The sequence below is a fragment of the Lycorma delicatula genome, chromosome 1 (assembly GCF_047948215.1).
Source record: "Lycorma delicatula isolate Av1 chromosome 1, ASM4794821v1, whole genome shotgun sequence".
NCBI classification, from domain to species: Eukaryota; Metazoa; Arthropoda; class Insecta; order Hemiptera; family Fulgoridae; genus Lycorma; species Lycorma delicatula.
The window spans coordinates 237,585,131-237,599,458 of NC_134455.1; the positions used below are offsets into that span (position 1 = coordinate 237,585,131).

Genomic DNA, 14,328 nt, shown 5'->3' on the forward strand with positions numbered 1-14,328 from the left:
GTCTATCATTAATCATTTCAAGAATAAACTTGGATGACTACTGGTCAAAAAAATTCATTAAAAATTCTATGCAGAAATGACATTTGCCTGTCATTGATTTTTTTATGTGTAAGGTAAGTGGCTTAAACTGTACTTCATCTTTATCTTTTTAAAATCTAAAAACTTTCTTAAGCTTTTTTTTCTGAATCCCAAGCACACAGAATTTAACAGACTGAATCATGTAACAAAACTGAATTAATAAAAGGAGAATGTAAACTAAATGCAAAATGGAATTTTTCATCAAAACTGATTGTGGGAGATTTAATCAGTGTAAAAATTATCTTACTCTATTAGCAATATTGTAAGCACTGTTACCAAGATCATTGGGCATTACAGACAAAATGATTGTCTGTAAAAGGCTTCTAAATGGCCTTAAAAAAAGGCTTCAAAATGATGGGAACACCAACACCTTTTTCTCATGAAGTTAGACAGCAGCACTTTATTATGACTTTTCCAAACAGACCAATAAAAGCCCAATTAATTGATTACCATGATCAATTTTTTTTTTTTTTTTGCTTGATGATATCGCCACATTGAAGCTTGTGCATGAGATATGGAAATAGAATTTTGTACATATGAAAAATGGCATACCTGACTGAGATTCGAACCCGGAAACTTCAGATGAAATGCAGAGATGCTACTACTCCATTATGGAGATGAGCATTCAATTTAAATCCCTTTGATTAATATCTCTGGAGACACATAAAATAAGTTTAGGGAAATAATAATTAACTCAAGAGAAAAATTAATAGAATGCAATTGAGCTCTAAAAGTATAATCATGACTATTAGCAGTGATTAATATTCTGAATCACTTGGTTTTCCATAAACAACCATGGAGTACATTTTGAACACTGTCTTTAAAGGTATGATGAAAAATAATTTTGAATTATTTTAAATGTTACAAATAATTATCTTTATTAAGTATACAATTATGTTAATTTCTTAATTTTTTGTTCTGTTATTTTTTCATTTTTCAAAACCTACACATTTGGCTTCGTAAACCCAGACTTGATATTTTCTTTTAATTTTTTTAAAATGTTAGCTTGTTTCTTATTTACCTTATTCAAATTGAATTGATGAACAAATTCTCTAAAAGTTTTATTTATACGTTTTTTGAATTTAAAAAGTTTATGTCTTTCAAATACAAAAAATTGTTTCATGACAGATTACTGAGGTTTTTTTTTAAACCCTCTCAAATAATAATGAAGATACAGTTTTGGATAAAGCTTTTAAAAAGTTTTGCTTTTTAAGATTATTCCTAAGACCACAAAATTTGGCTTGAAATTGGCATTTATAGAATTGCAGCATGTAATTAATTTATTTTTGTTTAAAAATTTTGGAAAATCCGTTTTTATTTGAACCTATGAAATACACTTAAGAACTACTACATATTATATTTTTTCTTCACAGGAAAACTTGAATATTTATTTCAGTGATATCGCTTGTAATAACAAAAGTTGTCAGAACCAATTGCAGTCACACACAGAATGTGATTTAGTCAGAAATTCAAAGTATCCCTACATGAAAAATTACGCAGTAAAATATTGCACACTTAAATTCAACTTTGCTGTCAACAAATAATGTTATTTCAGTAAGCTTATGCCTACAATCTCCTAAAAAGTTTATAAAAACATCTGTAAAAGAATCATTCAGATTAGTCCAATGGTTCTTGAGTTTTAGGTGGTCTGTGGGATAAGCATAAAGCATCAGTATATAAATATATTATTATATCTTTAAATTACAAAGATTAGTGGTCTACTAATAAATAACAATGAATCTGTATTTGCTATCCAAATTGAAAAGATTGTAATGAGATAAATATATCCTTGGATCTGCAATTTCAGTAATAATGTGTGAGGGGTACTTTATATTTCATTTGCAGTAGCAAGCAAAGCAAGTAACAGCCTATAAAAAATGTTATCTGCAAGTTATTTTTAAATCCAACATAATGTACATATAAATGTGTTTCCTGTGTATTATGTAGATAGTTAATATGCATGGAGTTATTCACGTCAGTAAATAATTGCCGTAAAGAAATCATGAAGTAGTGTGCAAATAAAAAAGATGCACACAAAGGTTAGTGGACAGCCTTAGACTACTATACTTTCAATATAAACAGTGCTTTGAAGCACTCAATCATTTATCTGGAGATAGCAACATGAGCTATAGACTGTGAAAAACTGTGTAGATTTCACCTGTTTTCAAACATAACTATTTGCTCACATCGATATGCAACTATTAAAAAATAATTGAAACCCATTATAATAAATCAAAATTTACATAAATCAAGTATAAATAACAGTTTTAATAAAATAACAATGAAAAGTATTAATATTAAAAACAAGGGTTTTTGGATATTACTTAAAATATATTATTGCACAAATTAGGTTTTACTTAGACAAATATATCTTTTAAATTTACAACATACATTAAAATTAGCAAACAAAACATACTAAATGAAAGCAAAACAATCTGTTTATTCAATTTATATACTTATGGGATTTTCTAACTTCTTTAAGATGGGCACCATTAACATCATGCTTCAGACACTCCACTAAGGAATGAGCCAGTAACTAGCTCTGAAAAGCTTTGGAAGCAAAAGTTTCATTAATCTGAAAGCAAATCATTTAATATTTTACAATTTTAAGGTGCACATTTTGTCATGGTAATTAATAAAAATATTTAAATTAACTTTTTATAAAAGAGGGCAGGTATAATTGAGAAACTGTGAATAGATAGTTAAAAACTGAGATATTAAAAAGCAGCAGTAGTAAATACAAATTTTACCTACCAAACACAGTTTGCAGTACAGATAAACATTACAACTTATATTAACTTAATTTAGACTAATATTCACAAAGAAAAGATGTAGGTATAATCAGAGGTATAACAATTAATTCATTTAATGATTCCAGGAACTTGTGAAAACCAATTTACCTAGAATTAAATAGTACAAATTGGTCACTGTTTTACTTAAGTGTTAGGTATTAAATGAATAACAATATTATAAAAAAATTCTACTTATGTAACACAATGACTTAAGAAAACACAAAATAATCAATTGAAAATATGGTTCTTAACTCTTACTACTGCACAATTATTTCCATGCAAACTGAATTTGTTACTCCTCTAGTCAACAGAAACCACTTTTATAGAGTATTGTTCCAACTTACTGCTTCACTATAACTCTGTAATTTCTACAGTTGTCTTTGTTCATTAAGTATCTCTTTTTGGTTGAATAATATAAATCACACCTACTGCATCTAAATTTTTGTTTCTGGCTGTCAAACAACTGTCAAAAAGTAAGTTCTTTTTATTTATCAATGAAGCAATTTTTTCGAGATGCAGCTAATAATTCGCAAAATAAATCATCGTTGAAACAATGGAAACTAGTTTTTAATACAGGTTTTCTGCTAATGTTTGGTGTGGTATTACTGTAGAGCATATAATCGACCATTTACTTTTTAACATTGCCTTATGATTAATGTGTACTTAAATTTCTTAAAAAATACTTTGCTACCTCCTTTAAAAGAAAATCTACTACTAATGAAACAGGTTAAAGTCAAGCTAAAATTTTTCGTAAACTATAACTCATAAATAAAGCTTTTGCGGACCCATGTTTATATGAACATTTTCCTTCGTTTTCACTTGCAGAACATGTCCTGAAATTCTTTCTACTTCTTTGTGACAAATTCATGTATGTAATTTACTCTAATCAATTATTACGATTTTGTTTTCATAATCTCTTGCTGAAATTAAATAAATTGGACTTAATTAACTTACTTTGAGACCAGGCGTATGAGCAAAATATGATTCAGGACTTTGCGAATGATAAAGTCCACCATGTCCTACAGCACCACATGGAGCACGAATTGTTAATTTTCCACAATCAAAACTATTGCCACTTCTGTACCTGTATTTTGCTGCTTCATTCATAATCTGAAACAAAATGTCTTTACAATGTACGAAACTAAATCTAAAAAAAATCCAGCCAAAATTATAAAAATAAAGACTGAAAGTTGAATCAAAACTGTCAAGTAATTCTACCCTAGTTGCACACTAAACAGGAATTGATTAATAAAATACTACTGTAACCATCACAACTTTGATTTAATCATTTTGCAAACAGAAGATCAACATAACATTTTACTACTGTGCATGAACAAATATGACAGACACGTACATAAAAAAATCACTACCACAGATAGAACTCAAAAACCATCTCTCTTGACTGCAAATAATAAATATTTTACGATAATTCATCAACATTTACTTTGTAACTTTATAGTTTCAATGTTCACCAATGTAGTATTCAAATTATTTACAAGTTCTTTTGTTTCTATAGTATTACTTAAAATGTAAACATATCTGTTAAAAAACCTATCTACTTAGTTTGGGGCAATCATTTAAAAAAAAATCGTTTTTTGATACTCTTTATGTAATATTTCTGTTATACTCGAATTTTAAAAGCATTTGCAATAATAGAAAATAAAACACAAAAATTAAACATCTTTTTACACTATAATAATAATAATAATATTTATTTTATGCATATACATATATGCATAAAATACAGAGTTCCACCAGTTAAGGACAACATTTTGAAAGGCAATTACAGAGCTAAAATGAAAAAGTCATTATAAACATGGGTCAGGAAATGCTTTACTTTTTAGTTACTTTGCAGAGTGCCAAAAGATTTCACCTTGGCTGTTGCTCATAATTTATATAATATAATAAATTATAAAAATTTTTGGAACATTAGTTATGGTAAAGATTAATGTGTTCTTATGTTATTTAATCTGAAAATTGTAAAAAGATGGTTCCCAGAAGTGTAACATTTTTGAGAAAAACAAAGATTTTTTGAGAGAATCAACGTTCTAATGGACGTTGAAGTGGTGTTGAAATAGCAGCTGTAAAACTATTGCCAGTTTAAATCGCAAACAAACCTTGCTTATAGTAAAACACTCTTATTATAATTAAATGTTACAGAAAGAAAAATCTGTTTTTATTGAATGACACCGAACATACCAGAATATTACAGGAAAAATACAATGTTTTTAATCTCCTATTTTTCAGTAGTTTACTCATTATTTTGCTTATTTTAATCACCAGACTGACTTTCCAATATTATGTAATTTATTCATATCGCCATCAGAATAATATTTTTTTGCACCAGTGTGATGTAAATCATAGTATTTTGTGCATAATTACAATCATATCCAGAAGATTTTTTTTTTTAATTCCTGAATTTTTTAAATATTTAAATAAATATTTTACATAAAAATTTTATGTTTTTTTTTTTTAACTGGTAAACTATTTTTTTTGAATGTAGTAAAAGTTAATCAGGATTCAATTTTTTAAATTAGTCGTTAAAATAACGATAAATTAACTCACCGCAAAAGTTTACAAAGAAGCTTGTACGTAGGAATATGAAACTGGAAAGTTATAGCGTATGAAAAATGTCATGCCTGACCGGGATTCTGGACCAATGGATAAAAGGCTGAGACCACTCCGCCCGCCATGGTGATCGGAAAAATAAACATTTCAGATATTCTAATTTTAATTATAATAATCTTACTAATTAATATTTATTTATTATTAAAAGAAAGAAATATTTATTTACAGTTTAAGAATTTACAAGAAAGCAAATAAACAATAAAGGAAATGAAAATTTATTTCCGTAGTTTTACTGACTTATACAAATTTCTCTTTATATGCTAATATTATGTAAAATGCGAAGTGAAAGTACTTCAGTGCATATGATAACCAAATTGAAAAAAAATTATTGTATGTCGGGTAAGATAAAAATTTCGTAAAAAGACAGAAAGCCTACACCTTAAAAATTTGTTGATTTATGTTTAGATTTAATTTTATTTGAAAATTGATGAATACTAATGGAGTTATTAAAATTCCGCAAATTATGATACTTAGTATGTCTATATAAAACACAAACAAATATATATTTTTAAAAAAAACACACAAGTTACATACTTTCAAGATACAATAAAAGAGATTTATAAATTATAAAAACGGAAGATTCCTTATCATAAAGTAAGATATTTGAGCTGTGGATGCAGGAGTATTAAGCGTAATAATTCACCTATCTTCACACAGGAGAATATTATTAAACGACATTATTATGGTTTAATAATATCCAGAGTTTGATATTACTAAACTCTGGAGTACTTTAATAACCATTTATACCTGTTATCTATTATCACGGATTATGCATAATATTAATTCTTTACAAGCAAACTGTAAGTATCACTTTCATTAGTTCTGCGATGTTTAAATCCTTAACTCCTAATTCCGTAGAAAGAATTCTTTCCATTTTGGATGGCCTAAAATCATACTTCTTATCTTGTGACGACAAATACCCAAAATTATTAATTGATTCTTTTGAAAATCTAGAAAGTAAACTGTTTTTGAAATTTTTATATGGTACTCTACAGTTATTTAATAATGTAGTTCTGAAATTGGAAGCTAATTCTATCACAGCAACAGAAGCATTTCAGACATATTCTGAATTAATTTGTCAACTTCAGAAAAGAAAAATCCACAAACTTATACCATCTTCTGCCAAAGAATTGCTATGTAGTCTAAAAGAAAATAATGATGTTCAGGAAATAAAATTCTTCTCAACTGTAGACAATTTTTATAATTCTAGTATCCTATTGGATACTAAATTATAACTTAAGAGTTGTGGAGAACCAGTTTTGATAAAGTTTGTAGGTTTCAGTGGATAAATTTACAAACTGAAATTGCCTGATCTGATTTAGAAGAGTGCACAAGTTATTAATGAAATTATAAAAGATTCCATAAATACTGATGACCTATTTGATAAATGTAAATTGTTGAACCAGGTAATTCAAAACCAAAGGGTAGGTTGTGTACCAGATACTATTGAAGAGAAGTGGAAAGCCATTTTTAAGGTGTTTCAAAAGACTGATACTTCATGTTCCAAAATTTCTAAAATTATTGAGTTTGCGATGTCTCTCTAGTTGAGAGAGCTTTTCAATTATGGGGGAACATTTGGTCTGTAGAAAGGGGTAGACTATCAGTATCTATTGTTAAACATCTGCTAAATGTTAATTAATTCAGAACTTTCTTGTTGTGAATTTTATGAAGTAATTAAAACAAACAAACCATTTCTGAAAAAAGTCATGTCTAGTGAAAAATACAACTGAATAAAAAAAGTTTAATGTTGCAGTAAACTGTTAAGACTTTTAAGTAATTTCAAAAATATGTACTGAGTTGGACCCAAAAAAATATGATAAGCCTATGTATAATGAATTAACAAAGTTAAACAACAGCTTATACCATATAAAAATACTGAATGTACGGTACATAAAATAATGTATAGTAAAGTAATGGGTGCACAGTAATTATAATGTATGCCTAGTATTAAATTGAGTGCAGTTACAAAACCAGCTACATACTTATAATGTATCAATTCTACTTTATATGAGCTTACATAGAGACTTAAAATGATCTACTACAACTAACTATTACGTTAAAGAGATTTAAAAAGGAAACTGGGATTTTATCATGTTTTTCAGTTCTAAAACTATTATTTCTTAAAATTAGAATTATTTCACTAAAAAAAAAAAAAAAATTACAACATTTTAAATTATTTAATCTGTTTGTATAGCCTACTTTAATAAGATGGAGATTTTAATATACAAAAGTTACAGTAATGTACATTTTAAGTGTGGAAATCATAGCTTTGGTTGGGTATAATGGATCCCCTCCATGCATGTGTGTATGTAACAGTATCTTTAGTTTAAATAATGAACAGATCTATTATTTCGACTGAGAACTGCCAATTTTTATTGAACCCCAAACCATATCTGAACTGCATATCATTAAGATGGTTTTCAAACCATCATGTACACTTTTTTAAATTTTTTGACATTATGCAATAAATTATATCTATTGTATTTAATCTTACTAAAGAATATGCCTGCTTTCAGGAATTCATCTAACTTGGGTAGCATCATGAACAAAGGATCTATAAACTGATATCGTTCATAATATTTTATGACTAAGATTCTACATAAATTGAAAATACTTAATTATTTATTGAATGATGGATAACCATGTAATTATAAATTTTTTTAAAGAAAAAGTATCAGAATAATATTTCTGATGTTAGCAGCAGCTGTATTAATGCCAAGAACTAAAACTGATGATTTAAGATATAAATTAAAAAATTTTAAAAAGCAAGCTTCTAACAACATGATGTCAGACTAAGTACCTCAATGAAGTAAAACACAAGAAGAAAACTGAATCTTGACTAAATGGGATATGTAACTCATGAGTAACTATTAAAAATTAATACTTCAATAGGAATAAGTACAAATAGACAAATTCTGAATTAGATCTGACAGATAAGTAGCCCAAAGAAGTTTTAAGAGAATCAATTCATTCAGACTGTTTTTAAATTTATTAAAATTAAATATCAGATAATTACCTGATCAAATGCTGGGAACATATAATCAGCAAATTGTATTTCAGCTATTGCAGTTGCACCAGTAACTGCAACACCAATACCAAAACCAGCAATACCCTGCTCACAAAGTGGCGTATTAAAAACTCTCTCTTTTCCATACTTCTCCTGCAGACCCATTGAACAACGAAATACACCACCAAATGCAACATCTTCTCCAAAGAGCACTAAATCAACAGTAACAATACACAGACCAGTAACAAGAGAAAAAAATTAGAAATGAAGTAATTAGAAGGCATACTACAGTAGTTTAGTTCCATTTTAAGTTTTATTAATTTCAGAAACAAATTCAAAAGGAAACATTATAATAAAACTTGAAAGTAGGTAGTTTTACACTTAATGAATTTATTTTCATAGAAATAAAAGTAAGCAGTGTATTAAGATAAATAATTTCAGTGATTTAATGGTTTAGGTAGAATTAAATAATTATAATATCATGTAAATATGTCACTTTTCTATTTTACCTAATCAACTTCTAATACCATAGAACTACGAAATTGCCTGAAGTGTAAACTTTATGTTATTACAAAAAATTAGGCTGGACATATAACTTTTTGCAATCGGTACAATAAATTAAGACATAATAAAATTATTGACCTCCTGGATAAAAACAACAAATGCATACCAATAAAAATAAATCTTACTTCATATCTTACACCAGGAATTTACTTGGTACTTCATGAACCAATGAATTTACAGCATCACCAAAATTAAAATTGTGGATGGAATCAATCTACTGATTGTTATTTCAGTTCTGAAACCCTATCCTGAAAATTGCCTGATTTTTTTGGGACTGTTGAAAATAGCTTTGAGACTGATTGATATAGAGCATTGATACTTGACAAATTCAATGTACTGGATGGATAAATTTCTGAATAGCAATAATCATTTTAGCACAAGGATATCAGCCAAATAACATAAAATAAAAAAAGTAAAAAAAGTTGAATAGGAAAACAAAGCAATCTTATTGGAATTCCAGTAATAATTGTTAAAGAGTTTTCAATATCTATTAAAGTACTAACAGCATATTCAGTGACTGGTTAAAAGCCTAGAAGGCTTTTATCATAACCAGTCACTGGATTGCACCAGTTTTATTGTGGTTATTTAGTTTGATAATTATCACCTATCCTATAGGTTAAGTTTAATAAAAACAACGGTAATCTGCACAATAATAAAAACTACCAACCTAAGTTTTCAACATTGCAAATACATATAGTCAGCAAACAACAAGGATTTATAACCATCAAGTCAAAGATGATAAATTTTTATGAGATGTTTCATTTACAGCCCCTGCAGTGGAAAGCAAATGGCAAGCTGACACAATTTATTTTGATGGTAGAGAAACAATTGACACAGCTCTTCACGATATATTTCTAAAAACAGCTTTTTTATTATGGTATCAAAAGCCGACCTAGTCCCACCACAGGTAACCTGTTAACAGTCAACAATGAAAGATCTTTAATGGAATACTCCACCAGCTGAACCAAGCAATACCATAGTTCAGAGAAGGCACCCTCAGATATGGTGGCCTGCCAGATGAAGATAACATGTAATCAGAAGCATTGGAATGCCCTAACACTGCACACATGAACAATACAAAATCCAAAATCAAACCAAAGCAAATCACATACATTTCCACACATAATGTAAACTTACTCATTCAGACTGGTAAACTCAAAATAATAACTGATCTAATGGACTAACACAAAGTTCTCGTCAAGGGACTGCAGGAAATCAGAAACACCAACCAGGACACCATGGAATTTCAAGGAAGTAGGCTCTACAAAGGTATACCCCAGAAGACAGTGAAGAAAAATATTCTAAAGTTTGGAACAGACTTTTTGGTCAGCCTTAAAATACTAAACACAGGACAAGAATTTAAGTCACAATCCCCAAGAATCCTGACATTCACCATAAAAGTACCTAATAAATCTACACCTTAATAAATGCTCACGCTCCCACTAATAATAAAAATAAATCTCCAAAAGATCATAAAGAAACAGAAACGTTCTGGGACTTACTTGATCAGACCATAAATAATATCCCCAAAAATCACATTAAACAACTAATCAGAGACTTCAACCCTCAAGTAGATAGAGTAAGAAGAAACCATGACATCACTGAAAAATGGCTTGCTAATAAAGAACAAATTTTAAATAATACAGTTAATATGTTCTTTAATTCTTATGGCAAATGAACGATTTGTCAGGGACACGACGTTACAGCCTTACTAAAGTACAAATTAATTTTATTTCTTGATGACCGACTATTATGAATATAACAATTTTTAATTTAAATATGATTACACATTTGAATTTGAATTAACTTCTTATGGGAAATCCCTGATGATGGAGTAACGGCTCCAAAAGTACTCGGGATATATATTTTTAAAATTGTTGGTATGTGGAACTTTAATTTATACAAATTAGATGATTTAAATATTTCAATTATTTAGATTAAATTATTATTAATCGATTATTTAGATTTTTACCAGAATGATGAGCACAGCTAAATGATGCCAGGCAAGAAGGATTGTTATAAGTACTACTTGTGTTAAAAGGTAAAAAATAGGCCTTTTACCCTAAGCCCTTCATCAACAATTTGTGAACATAACTTCTGTAAACATAGAAGATTTGGTTATGTAACAAAATTAATTTTGAGTACACTAAGATGAAGTTCCATCTTTACTCTTTCTAAAAAGCCCTTTTTAACCTCTGTGATGTAAAATAAGAAGGCTCATGGAAAAATTGACAAAAATGGCTGTTTTTACCTATTGGCAAGTTAGAAAGTAGTCTATTACTCAGGAAAAATTTTAAAAAAAATATTTATTGGCCACTATAAGGTGAGTAGTTATCATATACCAAATATCATCAAAATCAAAAATAGTGATACACTGTTCATTTACTGAATTAAAATGGAATACCCCAATTCACATATTACAAGAGAAGACCACAAAAACTCAAAACCTGGAAACACCCCAACTATACTAAAGGATAATGGCAACTAGATCATGTTTTCATGAACAAACACCACTACAAAGAGATTTACTACGTAAAAGTCCTCTGAGGAGTAGACATGGGGTCAAATCACTATGTAGTCAGAATTACAATTAAATTCACTCCCCAAAGAAGCAACAAAACCAAGCCCCTAAAACTAAAAGAAAAATAGACCCTACCGAACTAATCAAGAATAGAAAATGACCAAAAAGCAACAAAAAAATAACAATCACGGATAAACTTGAAGATCTGGAGCAAGTGTGAATAAACAGTGGAGAAGAGACATCAAAAATCAATCTCAAAAATCAGAAACAGCCTTCCAAAATCCAGTAAAACGAAGAAAAGAAACCACCTGAACCTTAAGGAAAATAAAAGGACAACACCATAAAGACACACTGAAATAAACAAAAGAAAAATTCAACAAAATGCAGTCGAGAGACTACCACAAAATCTTCAAAAAAATAACTCCAAAAATATGAATCCCCAACCCTACTAATGTAGGGTGAAAACCAAAACCTGGCCTATAACAGTAAAGACAATGTGGAAATCCTAGCTTAATATTTTAACAAATTCCTAAATTGCAAAATACCGACAAAACTCCTAAACTGCAACACCACCATCCAAATAACAACACCAGAAAACATCAACCTTCCCACAATAAAAGATGTCTACCAAGCACTGAGTGAGATGAAGAATTACAACGAGGTGGGAGAAGAATCTTTGTACAGATCTGGAAACATGCAAGAAGACCAGCAAAAATTGCCCTTCATCAACAGCTTGCCAACATCTGGATCAAAGAAGATTTACCAGAACATTTGATGACAGCCATCCACGACACAAAAAACTGGACAAAGCAGACCCTAACAACTACAAGGGAATCTCATTCCTAGACCCAACATACATAATTCTTTCAAGAATTATCCTTAAAGGATTGTTTTACAACTCGAAAAAGAACTACGAGAAAACCAGGGAGGTTTCAGATCCTGGAGGAGCTGTCCAGATCAGATCATGAGTCTCAAACTAATAATGGATTATGACACAAAAAGAAGAAGAGACATGGTGGTAACATTTGTAGACGGAAGAAAGCATATTATTGCATCCACAGAGAATCCCTAATAAAAATTCTCAGTCACCTTGGAATACATCCCAAATTAATAAACATAATAAAACTCACCCTCACAAGTACTAAATCAAAAGTGAAATTCAAAGGTGAACTCTTGGAACTGTTTGAGATCAAAACAGGACCACCAAGGTTGTGATAGATGGATTATCAACGCTTCTATTCAACTGCACTCTAGAAATTTTAAAGAGGGAATGGCTCAAAAAATGCCCCCAAAAGTAAAAATAGACCTAAAAATTAAAAAAACTGCCTTGGTTTTGCTGACAACTTGGCATTGCTAGCAAACGACACTGACGAAGCTAAATCACAGGTATTAGAATTTCAAAACATTACAAATATAATTGGCCTCAAAATATCATTTGAAAAGACAGAAACCATGACCAAAAAACAAACTCAATTAAAAGAAGTAAACATAAATTTAAGTTTTTATTTTTATTAATGAGGTGTTTGAAATGTCTGAGGCTTTTCTATTCCTTCATACGATCATACTATTTTGATTTAAAAGATCCTACTTCTCAAAGGAAAGTGGAATGTAGTCATTGTTAATTGGGTCAGATTCAATGAGGAAAAGTTTCTTATGAAGATCTCTAGTTTCCTTTGCCATTACAATTTGTATAGAAATTGAAATTTTTTTAAATTTCCTAATATTAAATGCCAGTTTAGATTTAATGATCTGCTACCAGCCTTTTTCATCAATAAATATACTAATAATGAATCTTTCAAACTAAGCGCATAAAATTGAATTGTGATGATGACGTTGATTTACAAAAAAAAAAAGTAAAAGTAAAACTACGGTCGAAGAAACAAATTAGCATGGGTTTGATTTGCTAATTTTTGCTTTTTTGAGACATGGTGAGTTTGAAGTGTGTCACTCCTTGCTCTGGCGTTTTGTTCCTGGTTTGTGCTTAAATATCCAAGATTCATCACCACTTTTGCACTTTGGCAGCCAAAGTGGTGTTGCCACTTTGGCAAAAAAACTAGTCTCATTACTTTATTTAAAGACCTCGTATATTTCAAAAAAATTATAAACTCACGATATATAAAAATATCAACACTTATTCATTTATATGTTATGTTAAAAACTGTTTAAACTAATTAAATTTTATTAAAATCTTTTAAATTAAATTTAAATTTAATCATACTTTAAAAGCTTATACAAAATTAAAAAAAACTCATTTAAATTAAAAATTTTAAATTATAAAATAAAACTATATGTAAAGTATAAAAAAATTGTTTAAAGATTAATTAAAATTGATATTAAAATTAATTTAAAAAATTAAAATGTAACAATTTTTTACACATACATTTTAAACATAATAATCCTTCTTAATTATAAAATTTGAGTGGTACTTATAAAATTGAATGTAATGATTGTGACCATATTTATATTGCTAAAACCACTAGATCTTTTAAAACCAGATTCAAAGAATATTTTAGAAGTCATAAAAAAGGTAAGCTGGGTTTTTTGAATGTATCTGATAATTTGATTAAAAATAAGCACACAATATCAGATATTGAGACAAACTTAAAAACAATAGATATTAAAAATGCAATATAGGTATGAATAATAAGGTTTTCACATTCTAGAAAGGTATTGTATATATAAACATAAGAATAAATTTAATATGATCAACCTTTAGACAGAGTATGAAAATGATGTTA

The 14,328-nt window shown here is 28.7% G+C and overlaps 1 protein-coding gene across 1 annotated transcript in view; it reads right to left on the reverse strand.

The window, feature by feature from the left end:
* The window catches only part of BckdhB (Branched chain keto acid dehydrogenase E1 subunit beta), a 53,371-nt gene that overhangs the window by 29,997 nt on the left and 9,046 nt on the right, over window positions 1-14,328 (reverse strand). Inside the window, exons 3-4 of the mRNA XM_075374559.1 lie at window positions 8,515-8,717; window positions 3,825-3,980 (exon numbers count right to left, since the gene is read on the reverse strand). Of these exons, the coding sequence (XP_075230674.1) occupies window positions 3,825-3,980; window positions 8,515-8,717 (359 nt within the window). The remainder of the gene's footprint in view (window positions 1-3,824; window positions 3,981-8,514; window positions 8,718-14,328) is intronic.